The sequence below is a fragment of the Mustela erminea genome, chromosome 2 (assembly GCF_009829155.1).
Source record: "Mustela erminea isolate mMusErm1 chromosome 2, mMusErm1.Pri, whole genome shotgun sequence".
Lineage (NCBI taxonomy): Eukaryota > Metazoa > Chordata > Mammalia > Carnivora > Mustelidae > Mustela > Mustela erminea.
In genome coordinates, this window is record NC_045615.1 from 153,664,849 (window position 1) to 153,681,090 (window position 16,242).

Below are 16,242 nucleotides of genomic sequence, written 5' to 3' on the forward strand. Positions count from 1 at the left end.
CAACAGTGGAACAGAGAGTCCTGGGTCAAGTTTTCACCAAAGGGAATTGGGGCAGAGCTAGACAATGTAGTGTCAGTGTGCAAATAACATTTCTTGGACCATGTTAATAGGGAGGGGAACTTCATTCTAAGCCATAACTCACAAAGGCTGAGTAGGATAAGTACCCTCACTGTTGTCCATGCTAGTCTAGGAAAAGGCAGGAATATCCTACAAAAACATAACAACTGGCCCTAAATTTCGGGACTTTGGAAACTCAGAGTCAGGAGCAAAACTGAGCCCTGATTGATGACACACACACACACAAATCTGTTTTAAAAGCACATTTTCTCCTTTATAAATTGATTCGATTGCCCAAGTCAGGTCATAACTGCCCCCCTTTAAACAAATTACAGCTCCATTCTTATCCAGATTGGTCACGTAGGCTCTTTAAATCTCTGTGCGGAACTGAAGCTCAGTTCCAGACATTTCCTTCTTGTAAATGATATCAAATTTCTCATTTTGGGCCACTGTGAAGTAATTTTTCCAGTCACCTGTAGTCCCTAAAAATAAAAAAGAAAACATGTGAAGGAATAATGTATTTCCATTATGAAAAAAATAGCATGCATACCAAAAGAAAGGGTGCAAAGAGTTAAAGAAAGACTTTCCCTGTATTTGAATAATTTAAAATGCCATTTCTCCTTCACTGGTCATTCCTGCCATCTAGAAATGTGATTTAGAGCTAAATAGAATCTGACTTTTTTTTAGAAATGTAATTGACATACAGTATTATATTTGCTTCCATGATACAGCATAGAAGGTTGACACTTATATCCATTAAGAAATGATCACCATAAGTGGAGATGTCATCTGTTATTATAATATTATTGACTATATTCCTTATGTTGTGCTCTATACCCTCATGACTCATCTATTTTATAACTAGAAGTTTGCTCCTCTTAATCCCCTTCACTTATTTCACCTATTCCTCCATCCCTCTCCCCTCTGGCAATCATCAGTTTGTTCTTTGTATTTAAGAGTCTGTTTCTGTTTCGTTTTATTTTTTTTAGATTCCACATATAAGCGAAATTGTATGATATTTGTCTTTCTCTGTCTGACTTCTTTCACTTAGCACAATAACCTCCAAGTCCATCCATATTGCTGCAAATGGCAAGATTTTGTTTTACTTATATATTTTTTATGGCAAGTAGTATGCCCTTGTATGAATATACCACATTTATCTATTGATGGTCATTTGGGTTGCTTCCGTATTGTGCCCATTGTAAATAATGTTATAGTGAACACAGCGGGGCATATATCTTTTTGAATTAGTGTTTTCACTTCGTTACCTAGTAGTGGATTGCTGGATTATACACTACTTCATTTTTAATTTTCTGGGGAACTTCCATGTTTTCCACAGTGACTGTACCAATTTACACCCCACCAGCAGAACACAACTGTTTCCTTTTCTCCGCATCCTTGCCAACATTTGTTATTTCCTATCCTTTTGATACTAGCCATTCTGACAGCTGTGAAATGTCTCATTATGTATCATTATGATTTTGACAGACTTAAAGATACATTCTGAAAAGGGTTAATTTTCCTGTCTAAATTTATGGACCATACAATAGTTTCCTGAAATAGGTTGTTTTAGTGTTTCTGCTTGTCATGGGTCATAGGGTTACTACTGAACATTCAATCAAAGGTCGGGGCAGATTTCATTTCATGAATTAGTTTGGGAAACTATATAAAGAACTGGTCATCAACACAAACAATCCATGAACTAGAAAGTTGATAAGTACCATTTCCTATGAATTTATTAACAAAGATGGTATGACACTTAAAGGATACCATTTTCCCTGAGTTCACTAGTCTTATACTGTATTAGCATTTTGGATGAGAAGAATAGCATTTAAAGTTAAACGTTTGACCTTTCTGAGCCATCTTTACAACAGCAAAAGTTTGGGGAACAAATTTGCATTTAGTTTCTTATCCTTGGATGGTTACAAATATTTATCTGAAAAATAAATTCTTATACCATAAATGTGCTTGGAGATAAACATTGGCTTTGTTATTTTATGAAATATTAAATATATCCTGTTAAATTAAAGCTACATTAACCCATGGCGGCTGGGTGAAGATTTCAAAATTTTCAATGAAAAACATTCCTATAAACAATGTTTGTTATGGTTACTATACTTTGTTCTCTGTTCACTGGATGGTAAGAGCTCTATGAAATGTGAAAGTAGTGTATATTTGGAATAGCCCATCTGTAAAAATGTCATTAAAAACAAAAAGCAAAAAATAAAAAATAAGGAGTCATATATCAAGTATTCTAATTATTTTCTATTTTGAGTATTAATTATGTAATAAACACAAACACATTTGCTTCACTAAGAGAGAAGTATAAAAAAATTTTGATGAAGTAAATGCTGGCAAAAGTCAAGATTTTTATGTTTTGTTGCAATTTGGGACATAAGTATAACCACTGGACATCATCTGATCTCTCCCTACTTTTACTATTGTGTGATTAAATTGTGACATTGATTTAACCAACATGGCATCCCCCAAGACTGAGTATACCCAGTACTTTGTTCATAGTCACCCTGGACCCTGTTTAGAATCCATTCACATGCATGCCTCTTGCATTACATTATGAGCTTCTTAAAGCAAATGCATGTGTCATTCATCTTTGCATGTTCTAGAGAATATGTGCTACATACAGGTGTTCATGAAGAGTGTTTCCTAAACATGAATGAATGAATAAATGGGTATTTTTTAAATGTTTGTTGAGGGCATGAATGAATAAATGAGTAAACATATCTTGAACTATTTAGACTAAAAAGATGTGGTACTTTTTTCTTCTTTTTTTTTAGATTATTTATTTATTTATTTGGCAGACAGATCACAAGTAGGCAGAGAGGCAGGCAGAGAGAGAAGAAGGGAAACAGGCTCCCTGCTGAGCAGAGGGCCCGACGTGGGGCTCAATCCCAGGACCCTGGGATCTTGACCTGAGCTGAAGGCAGAGGCTTTAACCCACTGAGCCACCCAGGCACCCCAGATGTGGTACTTTTTAATGTGTAATTTACAGTCAGAAAAAAAAATATTTCGAATGCTTATACATCATTTACCATAATCCTCCCCTAAAACCTATGTCACAGATCTTATTACTTTCTCCATATTTTCCATGATGTAACTAGACCTTTGGCAGATTGATTAAATGTATTCAAAGTCATAGATTCAGGGAATGGCAAAGCCTGCTTAAACCCCAGATCAATCTGACCACAAAGGGGTTTTTTTGTCTTTTTTTTTTTTTTAATCACTTCCAGAGGGGATGTAAAGACCATCTCCATTATGAGACTAGCATGCAGTCTTTTCTACTTGAAGTTAGAGAAACTACAGACTTGAGATACTAAACTTACTTAATTACCTTTAACCCTAATAAGGTATCATGGGGTGGTATCAGTTTTTATGTGACTGGAAATAAAACCCTCCTGGAAGTTACGTTCAGATAATCTGACAAAGTGAGAAATTTGCCTTGTATAGTTATGAGGTTTGGGTTTTTTCCCTGATTTTTCTCCATCAACAAAGTGTGTTTATGTGAGCATCAGACTTTGTTTAGACACCATTTACAATGAAAAATTTACTTTGCCTTCTTATACCAGAGGTTAGTTTTGAAAAGTTAAATGTAATGTTTTTGAAAAAAAAAAAAATTTGAAAACACCAGGACTATTTGCTATTTTGATAAGTAATTCAGAAAAATGTTTTAGAAAAAATTTAACCATATAACTCTTTGAAAATCAAGGGTTTTCAGCCATATATTCATATGAACAGTACATTTCTAGAGTTATGTTTATTTCCTAGCATGCCAGTTGAAATTCTACCCATTCATTTCTACTTCAGTAAAGAATTTTGACAACAGAAGATGACATTATTAGGTGGATAGCGTCTCAAATTTAAGTTAATAATTTGCTAAATGTATTATTTCTATCATTAATAAAATATTTTTGACACAAATAATATACAATTAGCCATAATACGCAGGATTTGCTTCAGTGGAATCAATAGCAAATGCCATATTCCTCTACTGTAGTCTTTTTATGTTTAATTTGGATTCCATGTTTCTTATAATTCAGACAGTAATTTTAGGGAGCAAAATCTTCCGAGAGGGTAAAGAAAAGTCCTTTCTCCTTGTGAATCCTTAACAAAGTGTCCACTGTTTTCTTTTCTTTTTTTTTTTTTTTAAGATTTTATTTATTTATTTGACAGAAAGAGAGGCCACAAGTAGGCAGAGAGGCAGGCAGAGACAGACAGGGGAAGCAGGCTCCCTGCTGAGCAGAGAGCCTGATTCGGGCTTCAATCCCAGGACCCTGAGATCATGACCTGAGCTGAAGACAGAGGCTTAACCCACTGAGCCACCCAGGTGCCCATGACCACGTTTTCTAAGTCATATGGAGATTTTAAAGTAGATGGACCTGTATTAAGTGACATTAATTTATTACTAAGAAGAGGGAGGCCTATGCCTATTTAGGCAAAGATTTAAGATACAGAAATAACAATTTTGGAATGACTCATCAGAATTGACAAAACTACTCCCATTTAGTAGCACAGTAAATAGCAGAAGAAATATACATCAAATACCCAAGGTATTCTGGTATTTATAGATACCAGGTTTATAGTGGTATAAACATGGGTTTAGAGTTTATTATTTCCTTTAGTAATTTCTAATCTAGTTCAGTAACATTTATGGTAGGTCTTTTAGTGTCCTTACATTACAGATGAAGAAATTGGTGACAAAACTGGCTAAGTAACTTGTTCGAGATCATTACACCTCCTTTTAGAGTAATTCACAAGAAAGTGAAAAGGGTAATTAAACTCAGCAAAATATTTACCTTTACGCATAAAAGAGGACTTGCTATGATCCATCACTGTACTTGGTAGATGTGTATAATTCACCAGCGGGTTATCCTTCATCATTTCAAATGAGGTATGATGGACGATCTTATCTAAGATCTCATCATTCAAATTCTTCTCCAGAAATCTAGCAATCTTCTTAACTTCCCGCTTCGGATTCTATTAGTGGTTAAAGAGACATACCCAAGATAATGGCAAGCAAAAACATCATTAACATAATGTGAAAACTATAATATTTATAATCCGTTTTCTTAAATGTTGGTACTGAATAGTCAATCTGTATTTTGTTGGGTTATTTATTTTAATTAATCATAAAAATGAAAAAATCAATAATTTATCTTTGGCAAAAAGAGATGAAATATTTTATTTCTCCTAAATTTCATATTTTTAACTTATATTAAAAGTACAATACAAATAAAGCTTGGACTAAATATTAATATTTGGAGGAAAAAATAACACCTATTTTAAGCTCAGGTTGTAATCAGATTTGAACAGTAAATATTTAGGGACCAAGTATGTCTTTATTCATCCTGCCTTTATTAATTTTTTTCTAATCAAAATTCTTTTCTTGTTTTTAATAACATTTCAAAACAAAAATAATAAATTTCTGAACAACTTCAAGTATGTTTGCCATAGATTACTTATCTTAGACCTTGCCAGAACATAAATTATTAAAAATAAGCTCCAGGAGCACCTGGGCCATGCAGTCACTTGAACATCCAACTCTTGGTTTCAACTCAGTCATGACCTCAGGATCATGAGATTGAGCTCCAAGTCAGGCTCCACACTCAGTGAGGAGTCTGCTTCAGGCTCTCTCCCTCTCTCTCTCCCTGTCCCCTGACCATACTCATTCTCTCTCTCTCCCAAATAAATAAATAAATAAATAAGATCTTAAAACAAAACAAAACTCCAATGAAGATACATTAAGTTATTCATTAATTATTGGGGATAGAAAGAGCAAATTCCAAGAATCAATCATTTTCCAGATTCTAATGATATAAACTTAATATTTGCAACTTTTAGGAAGCTAAACTAAATTTTATATGGAAAATATAGAAATATTTTGAGAAGGTGAAATCTACACTAAGTTGAAAAACATGAGTCAGAATTTACCATGATGTGTAGTCTGCTGAGATATTGGAGAGTGAATTTCCAGTAGGAAAAATAGTCAAAATGCTTGGCAGTATAGGGTCTCATAGTATTTTGAAGGGAGGGAATAAAAAGCAAAGTGGTTGAAGTTAGGTTTGAGTTATTCATAGGAATAAGAGAGACTATAAAGTTGGAAAGATAAATTGAGGTAAAAATGAGAGAATCCTTGTATGTCCCACTTAAGGACTTGGACTTTATATCTTATACAAGGAAGCCACAACATTTAGTGATATGTCACTAACTTGCAGATGTGTGCTCACGTATACACATGTGTATGTTTTGGCAGGGAGTTCCTTACAAGGGAAATTCTGGCAATACTGTGGTAAATACTCAAGGGATATTCCCACTTTTTAGGTGTTTTTCATAAAACCACCTCAGTTTCACAGCTGCATATTGCCTGAAAATTGGAAATTAACTGCCTCAAGCCCAGTATAAATGGGCAATAGTAAAGTTTTGAGGATAGATTCTTTATGGGTTGCAAACAAGTGTGATGGAAGGTGGGAGCCTAGGCAGAGCAGAAAAATTCAGAGGACTCTTTTTGTTAAGATGTGAGAATACCCTGGGGTTTTCTTAGAGATACTTGGATCAAAGGAAATTTTACATGGGGTGTGGTTTTTGATATGCGAAGGAAGACTGATGTCTCTAAGATGTTATTATTGCTTATTCATTTATCTATTCATTGAAACAATCAATTATTCATACAAGTGATTCTAAGAGCCCCTATGTGTGTGTAAGGTGTTATATTCTGTGCTGTGAATATAGTTACAAGAATGATACATATTGTACCTTTCATCATGAATCTAAAAGTTTAAAATGTATCCTCATTTGTAACTCCAAGCTTTTTAAAATAGAGGAACTTGGTTTCCACATATAATGTGTGTGTGTGTGTGTGTTTGCCTAATTTGGGTAAAATGGCCTCAGACTAGACCTGGAGCCTTGCAGCAGTATTTGAACTGATTGTAGCTCACACAGTAGACTAAATGAATTCTTATGAGTTCCCAGACTATAAGGGAGATAGTAAAGGGTAAAGGAGAGGGATTTGAGTTATAATAGGTAGGGCATGTGAAACAATGGGATGTGCACAATACGGTGAAACCATATACACTATATGGAAGTCAATGAGAACAATGTATTTTCAAACTTTGAAAATTAATAGACATGCATGTAAGTGATGAGTCACTAAATTCTACACCTGAAACCAGTATAACACTGCATGCCAACTAACTGGAATTTAAATAAAAATTTACAGAAAAAAAAGAAAATTAATAGGCAAATGACATCATTAACCAAAGAGAGAATAAAAAAAGAAAAGGATTAAATGTTGGAAAGATAGAGACAAGATGAGTTTAGTTTTGAATGTGTTCAATTTAAGAGTCATTTTAATAAAAGCATGGGTCTGAATTAGGGTAGAAGTTAAAATGGAGTTTAGGGGAGTCATTAGCACATGAAGAGTTTTGGCAATAGTAGGCATGGCTAACATCACAAAATATAGCAAACAGCTTACAAAGAAAGCTGACTAAATGACAGATGGAGATCTACAGGAAAGCCAGGAGAATGTGATAACCTACCAAATAAATGTAGGAAAGAGTTTCAGCAAGAGAAGGTGCTCACAATAAACACAATGGTTAAAAAGTATAAGAAGGTAAAAATGTCATGGATTTCACCATTAGAAGTCACTAACCACTCTGGAAAACAGCATGGAGGTTCCTCAAAAAGATGAAAATAGGACTACCCTATGACCCAGTAATTACACTACTGGGTATTTACCCTAAAGATACAAACGTAGTGATCCGAAGGGGCACGCGCACCCGAATGTTTATAGCAGCAATGTCTACAATAGCCCAACTATGGAAAGAACCTAGATGTCTATCAACAGATGAATGGATAAAGAAGATGTGGTATATATACATGTATATATGTACATATGTATATACATACATACACACACACACACACACACAGAATGGAATACTATGCAGCCATCAAAAGAAATGAAATCTTGCCATTTGCGACGATGTGGATGGAACTAGAGGGTACCATGCTTAGTGAAATAAGTCAATTGGAGAAAGACAAATATCATATGATCTCCCTGATATGAGGAAGTGGAGATGCAACATGGGGGCTTAAGTGGGTAGGAGAAGAATCAATGAAACAAGATGGGATCGTGAGGGAGACAAACCATAAGTGACTCTTAATTTCACAAAACAAACTGAGAGTTGCTGGGGGGAGGGGGATTGGGAGAGGGGGCTGGGGTTATGGACCCTGGGGAGGGTATGTGTTATGGTGAGTGCTGTGAAGTGTATAAACCTGGCGATTCACAGACCTGTACTCCTGAGGATAAAAATACATTATATGTTTATAAAAAAATAAAAAATTAAAAAATAAAGATTAAAAAAAAAGAAGTAACTCATAATCTTAGCAAGATTTGGGTAAGCAGGCATGGAGAAGAGGACAATAATCACATCATTTTTTTTTCTTTATTCCATAGATTAAGCTGAAAATATATATTAACCCTTTAACCTAGAATGTAATGGGGGAAATTATCCAGAATGAATTTCTACCATTTTACCTCTTTCATATCTTCATAGTACAAGAAAAGTATTGGGTGTTCTTCCTTTTTCTTCCACCAGCTCTTAACATGATTAAACCAGGAACCATAAGCCACTAAAACCAGAGAAAGTCTATTACTATTAAGCATTCATCAAATTGAAGTTTTGTTTCTAAACAATAAGTCAATTATACAAACATTTTGTGGAATTGTAATCAAGGGAACAGAATATATAAGGCCAAATAAAAATATATAATTAGCCATTTATGGCTATACAGTCAGATTAAAAAACATAAAGTAAAAAGGAAGCATTTGAACTGAAAATACTTTGGCCTCCATATGGGTTTTACTTAGCCTCACATAGTAGGAAACCATTCTACTAAATACTCATATTAACTATCTAAATACTATAAACAGGTATATAAAAGATCTAACTAAAGATTTGGGTAAATTAAAGGATTTCCATTGTAACTGGAACTGAGAATGGATTTCTAGCAACTGAAAAAACATTTAAGAATATTTTCATCAAGCCAATGTTAAATACCGAATTTATATATTGATGTCATAGTAAAATATTAAATACAGTTGATCTAATTTTTTAATGCTATTTAAATGTACTTTTTACTGGCCTCAAAGAGCAAATGTTTTGATAGGAAAAGTCATACCAGAAATAGTTATTAGTGGTATTAAAAAGGAAAAGTGCTTATTACTTTCAAGCCCAGGCCTACCCACCATTTCCAGTCATGAATCTCTCTAGATACTCTTCCCAGGGACCAGGGACAGGTTCCAAATTATTCATTAAGTCGAAATGGTAATATGAGACTGCAACATCCTTGGCATTTCGAGCCAGATAAATCATCTGCAGGGAAAAAAGAAGAAAATCACATGGATTTGAAATCCATGAACTTAAAAACAGGAAAAATCAGAGAAAAATAACAAAACAACAAGCTGTTTCTTTCTTAAAAAATGAACATACTCCATAAACATCTAGAGAAACTAAAAAAAAGAAGACACATAACCAATATAAAAAAACAAACAAACAAAAAACAGGAGGTTTCACAACAAATCTTATAGCCGTTAAAATTATAATGAGTATGGGGGCACCTGGGTGGCTCAGTGGATTAAAACCTCTACCTTCGCCTCAGGTCATGATCCCAGGGTCCTGGGATTGAGCCCCACATCGGGCTCTCTGCTCAGCAGGGACCCTGCTTCCTCCTCTCTCTCCGCCTGCCTCTCTGCCTACTTGTGATCTCTGTCTATCAAATAAATAAATAAAATCTTCAAAAAAAATTATAATGAGTATGAAAAGATGCTCGATATCACATGTCATCAGGGAAGTGAAAATTAAAGCAACAATGAGACACCACTCTGTACTTATCAGAATGACCAATATCCAGAAAACTGACGCCAAATCCTGGTGAGGTGTTGAGCAGCAGGAGCTCTCATTCATTGCTGATGGGATTGCAAAAATGGTACTGATATTTTGGAAGACTCTTTGGCAATTCTTACACCACTATAGATCGTTCTACCTACAATCCAGCAATCACACTGCTTGGTGTTTATCCAAAGTTAAAAAATAAGGTCCACACAAAAAACTGCTAGTGGATATATAGAGCAGCTTTATTCATAATTTCCAAAATGTGGAAGGAAACAAGATGTGCTTCAGTAGGTGAATGAATAAACTGGGATACATCCAGACAATGGAATATAAAATGAAATGAGCTATCAAGCCATGAAAAGACATAGAAGAACCTCAAATGCATACTACTATGTGAAGGAATGCAATTTGAAAAACTTACATACCATAAGATTATGCCTTCTGCCTTTTGGAAAAGGTCATACAGTTAGATTTCTATTCATAAGAAGGTGTATGTATTTTCGTTGCCTCCATGAAAACTATGGAGTCAATAAAAGAGATCAGTGGTTGCCAAGCTGGGAGGAGAGGAGGTTGAATAGGTGGAGAACAGAAGATTTTTAGGGCAGCAGAAGTATGCTGTAGGAAACTGTAATGATATATATATGTCATTATACATTTGTCCAAATCCGTTGAATGTACAACACCAAGAGGGAACCCTAATGTAAGCTATAAATTTTAGGTGATTATGATGTGTCAATGCGGGTTGATCGGTTGTAACAATGTACCACTCTGGTGGGGCATAGTGATAATAGGTATGCATGTGTAGGGGCAGGGGACATTTGGGAAATCTCTTTGTCTTCCACTCAATTTTGCTGTGAACCTAAAATTGCTCTAAAAATAAAATTGCTATAAAAAATACAGTCTGTTCAAAGAAAGAATAAGAAGAGAAGTATGGGGGTGCCTGGAAGGCTCAGTCAGTTAAGCATCTGCCTTCATCTCAGGTCATGATCCCAGGGTCCTGGGATAGAGCCCTGTATCAGATCCCCTGTTCAGCAGGGATTTTGCTTCTTCCTCTCACTTTGGTGCCTCTCACTCAAATAAATAAATAAAATCTTTTTTAAAAGGAAGAGAATTATGAAACACTTTTCATTGCAAAATTCCACACCTTAGAATTCCTCACCCATCACAAACTAGCAAAATTCAGTTAAGTTGAAATAGAAAATTAGACTAGCCCCACAAAATACTGAAGAACTTGAATTTCAAATTCAGAAGTTCCTAGAAGCAAATATCCAGACACAAAGGTTTCACTGGAGAGTTTTGTCAAATAACGGGACATGAACTGACATTCTTAGGTTGAGTTTTCAGAGGCGGCCAGCGTATCTGGGGAAGCTGGGGCATGGTAGCAGCAATGCTGTGCTGAGATGGGGATCCTGTTGCCACATACCTTTGACAAACTTGATTATGAAGATTTAGACTGAAATACATCCATTTTTAATGGAAATACTTTCTCATGTAATTCAGTTCTCATGGTATCAAACAAAATATTTGAGCAATTGCTTATTATGTGCAGGACTAAAGGGATAGGGTCACATTAAAGAAATGACTTGCAGTGTGGAATGTACCTTGCAGTTGTTCCCCCAGAAAGACTTAGGAAGGAGATCAATCGGTAGATGCGTCTTCACAAGCCGCGGTGATGGAGTCTTTCCTAATTGTTCTACTCCTGGGAAAATTTTAGTTTAATATATAGATACATTAGAGTCTTCAAGGAGCCAGCATTTCCTGATTTTCTCTGACATTTTAAAATATTTTTGAGAAGTATACAATGCAGCTAAATTTTAAATCAATCACAGGTATTATCAGGCAAAATTGCATAATGGTTAAGAGCATAGTGGTGAGGTTAGCCTCCTTGGGTTCAAATCCTAAGTCTGTTGCTTACTCATTGTGACATTGGAAAGTATGCTAGTCTCTGTGTTTCACTTTTTCCATCTCCAAAATGAGAAGTAATAATATCAGTGTTAGCAATTTGGAGTTTTATCATTGCTTGCATTATTATAAATAATTATGAAAATAGTTTCTGTTTCTCAAAGAGATATGGATAGCTACCAATTCTCATATCAGCTATTGTTTTGCACTTGCTCTTACGGTAGAGACGGTGTCATGTCTGTAGAGCATTGCTGTTACACCTGCCTTTTTTCATTATTTCCTCTATGAGTCATATGTACATACGTGCAAAATGAAAATATTCTGTATCATTTAGGTGTTAGCTGAACTCACCAAAGGCAAACAACTAATATGTGGCAGAATTTGGTTTCAAATCAAGTCATTGGATAAGGGGTATGTCAACTTCCCTGAGACGGAAAATATCCACTTATTTTGTCTAGTCAGACGCAGGATGTTCCCAGGGGCCTGGATCTCAGAAATAAGTAACTTGGTCAGTCTGGAGGCACTTTTGGGATGGAGGTACATTCAGAATTCCTGACATAGACTAGGAATAGTGGAGCCAACCTTTATTTTTTTTTAAATTACTTTTATTAACATATAGTATCTTATTTGCCCCAGGGGTATAGGTCTGCAAATCATCAGACTTACACACTCCACAGCACTCACCATATCACGTACCATCCCCAACTGTCATAACCCAACCACCCTCTCCATACTCCCCTTTCCCCCAGCAACCTTCAGTTTGTTTTGTAAGATTAAGAGTCTTCCTCCAGATCCCATCTGTTTCTTTTTTCCTTCCCTACCCCCCAATCCCTCCACTCTCCTTCTCAACTTCCTCATACCAGAGAGATCATATGATAATTGTCTTTCTCTGATTGACTTATTTTGCTCAGCATAATACCCTCTAGTTCCAACCACATTGTTGTAAATGGAGCAAACCCTTTTAATTTAACTATTCTTTTAAGGTACTCAGTGGCCTTTATTACATCCCAAATATATCTTTTAATGATGTCATATTCTATATGACATCATACATCACAACACATTAAGTGTTGACATACATCATCACTTAATATCTCTTTCAGATTTCGTATCCAATAAATCTTGGAATCCTATGCATTATCTCCTCAATATGACTTATATCCAGTCTCAGCTCTAGATTACCTGTTAACCTTACATATCTTCCCACCTTTTGCATACAAAGGCACACCTGCTCAAAATTGCATCTGACTCACTCATTCGAAATAATCTTATGCTCCATTTGTTTACAGACAGTTATTACATATGCTAAAAAGCCACTCAATCTCTATTAAAATACCCTTTCAAAATGTTCTAGGGGCCTCTAGGTGGCTCAGTTGTTGAGTCTGCCTTCAGCTCAGGTCATGATCCTAATGTCCTGGGATAGAGCCCCGCTTCGGGCTCCCTGCTCAGTGGGAGGCCTGCTTCTCTCTCTCCCACTACCCCTGATGTGTTCCCTCTCGCTGTGTTTCTCTCTAAATAAATAAAATCTTTTTAAAATAAATCTTTTTAAAATAAATAAATAAAATAAAATGTTCTATATAATGTTTACTTCTGTTACAGTCTATTTACTTGTTTATTTATTTGTTGTCAGTTCCCATGCTTCTTCCCCACCTCACTGCCAGCACTTAGAATGGAGATTCCACAAGAGCCAGGATGTAGCTCATTTTGGATGTTCTGTAGAGAACAATGCACAGCACATAGTTGTATTAGCATGCAGTTGTATTAGAAAGAATCTCTTAATTTTAATGTGGATAGAGCTGACTAATTTAGGAAATAAAGGTCAAGGATGCTAGTTAAATTTGAATTTCGGGTAACAGATACCTTTTAGTGTGAATATCTTCCATGCAATATTTGGGATGTACTTGGGTTAAATAAAATAGTTATTTATCTGAAATTCAAATTTAATTGAGTATCTTGGGTTCTATCTGGAAACATTAATTACATACCTATAAAATTCCACCAAATATTTTACTATGCAACTACTAATCTGGCAACTAGAGCCACTTCATCTAGCATATAGAAATGAGCAATCATCGTCTTCCACAACTCAATATTCCTCAATGCCCATGACATGAAATTTTACATTTTTTTAAATGAATTTTTCCCCTTATCTTTTGTTCCCCTTCACTCCCTCAACTTCATTGAAAGCTTCCTCAGACTCTAGGTTGTAATTGTTTTGCTATGTAAGGTCTTTAATGAACACTTTACTGCACAAATATGAATGTTAGGGATATGAAATGATATAATACACATTCATATTTAATTTCCAGAGTGAATCTGAGTGACAATTTACCCTCTTTTACCTGCTGAAACTCATTTACTCTCTGGTGATGCTACTTTGATTCTATCAAATTTTCATTTCCTTACTTTTTTATGACTCTGGAGTCTTATTCTTGCACTCACTTTGTTTGCTTGTCCCAGAATAATTATTTTAGCTCCAAGATTCATCATTTGCACTGACTTCAGGCAACTACATAGAAAGAATGATACCCTCTCAGTTGGTTCTTCTCTGCCTATGGAAGTAACGAGCTCTGGTAGGGTAGGGAATTTGGATTCTGCTCCTTAAACTGATAAAAACATTCATCACCATACTTCCATCTCCCTACCCCAGTTTCCAGCAGGATTTGAAGGCAAGGATTCACTTCTTGAATTCTTCTCCCTTGCCTACAGGACACCATACACTTAATTTTCTCTTAGATCACTGAGTAGTTCTTAAAAACTATAAGCCCTACATGATCTGTCCCTGTCTAGTCTCCAGTTTGTTTGGTATTTGTTGTTGCTGTTGTTTTTTTGTTTGTTTGTTTTTAAATCTCACTTTTCCCCTTTCGTTGTTGTTTGGTTCCTAGACTACACCAAGGTCTTTTCTGCTTCTAGGCCTATATACCTAATGCTCACCTTTATGAAATATGTTTTCTCCAACTATGTGCATGAATCTACATCTCAATTCCGAGTAGATATCCCTACACATCCAATCTAAAGTAAACAATTTGTTGCTCCCTATTCTTTGGATACATGAGCCCAATAATCACATATTATTGGTTTATTTACTTATTTAGTGGCACAATATTACTATAAACTCCTTGGGGGTAAGGCGTTGAATTTACTAATCATTTTATATCTAACCTATACCACAGTGCAAAATTTGGAAGCACTCAATAAATATTTGTGGAATGAAATATAAATTGTATTAATAATAAATTTATGTTTGAGAGTTGTTGGTACTTCCTTACTTATTTAACTACAGCGATGTTCCAAATTAGAAATTTATTAATCTAATCTACCAAATTCTATACAACAAAAGTCAGTAAAAGATAGGAACTTTTCTTAAGTTATTAACCAAATTTTTAGTTATTTTCTACAACAAAACTCTTTCATCTTAGGTCATCATACCTGGATATACAATGAATTAAACTACAGTTTCTCTATACATCTCGGTGATTGTACTGCTTACAAACTTCCACTTTATATTACCAAATTGACTCTATTATCTTTGAATGTAAATAATAAATACAATAATTAATACGCTATATAAATAATATTATAGGGAAGAGACAAGATAGCAGAAGAGTAGGAGACCTTGTTCCATCTGGTCCCTTGAATTTAGTTGGATACCTGTCAAATCTTTCTGAACACCCATGAATTCAGCCTGACATGTAAGAAAATATATCTCAAACTCTATAAGCAGAAAAGCAACTGCTTTTTGCATGGTGCGAGGTGTGGAGTGATGAAATCTGTGGGGAGATATTGGAAGATAAATGGAGGGGAGGAGGAGTCTCTATAAGTTGGCCATAGGAAAGTGATGATAACACTGGAGGGCAAAATCAGAACTCCTACAAATCTACTCCAGTGAGACATCCTTTCTGAAAGGGGCTCAGGGGATGAGAAGGGCAGAATTCTAGGTAGGTCACTGTGGTCTCAGGATTCCAGGAGACAGAACAAACAGGGGTGCCTGAACCAGCAGGTACCCAAGCATTGGAGGGGAAACTGGTTACAGTCAGCAAGCCCAAGAAGGGATTTTCAGCCCCATGGGGGACAATCAGGTGACCACTTTCTGCCTGAGCACCCTGAAAAGGATTGGAACCCATAAGCCATTTACCATTCCCTGGGAGGGGTGAAATGGCTGTGCCCACTACTGGGCAACAGCTCTCAGGGCTGTGGAGGCCCCAGAAAGGACAGTAGGGTGACACCCTGCCATGTTCTGGAAGCAGCAGAGCAGGGTACATGCATGATCCCACAACAGCTGACAGTTCCAAAGGACAGTAGCTCCAAAAGGAGTCCCTGGGACTCCCCCAGGGACAATTACAGTAGGATCCTACCACAAGGGTCTGTGGAGTTT

The 16,242-nt window shown here is 35.8% G+C and overlaps 1 protein-coding gene across 2 annotated transcripts in view; it reads right to left on the reverse strand.

The window, feature by feature from the left end:
* Positions 1-309: 309 nt before the first annotated feature.
* SULT1B1 (sulfotransferase family 1B member 1) overlaps positions 310-16,242 on the reverse strand; it is a 29,575-nt gene continuing 13,642 nt past the window's right edge. For both annotated transcript variants that reach the window (XM_032334482.1, XM_032334483.1), the window contains 5 exons: positions 11,567-11,664; positions 9,320-9,446; positions 8,609-8,703; positions 4,869-5,049; positions 310-539 (listed from right to left, as the gene is read on the reverse strand). In XM_032334482.1, coding sequence (XP_032190373.1) covers positions 427-539; positions 4,869-5,049; positions 8,609-8,703; positions 9,320-9,446; positions 11,567-11,664 — 614 coding nt within the window. In that variant the 3' untranslated portion in view covers positions 310-426. The remainder of the gene's footprint in view (positions 540-4,868; positions 5,050-8,608; positions 8,704-9,319; positions 9,447-11,566; positions 11,665-16,242) is intronic.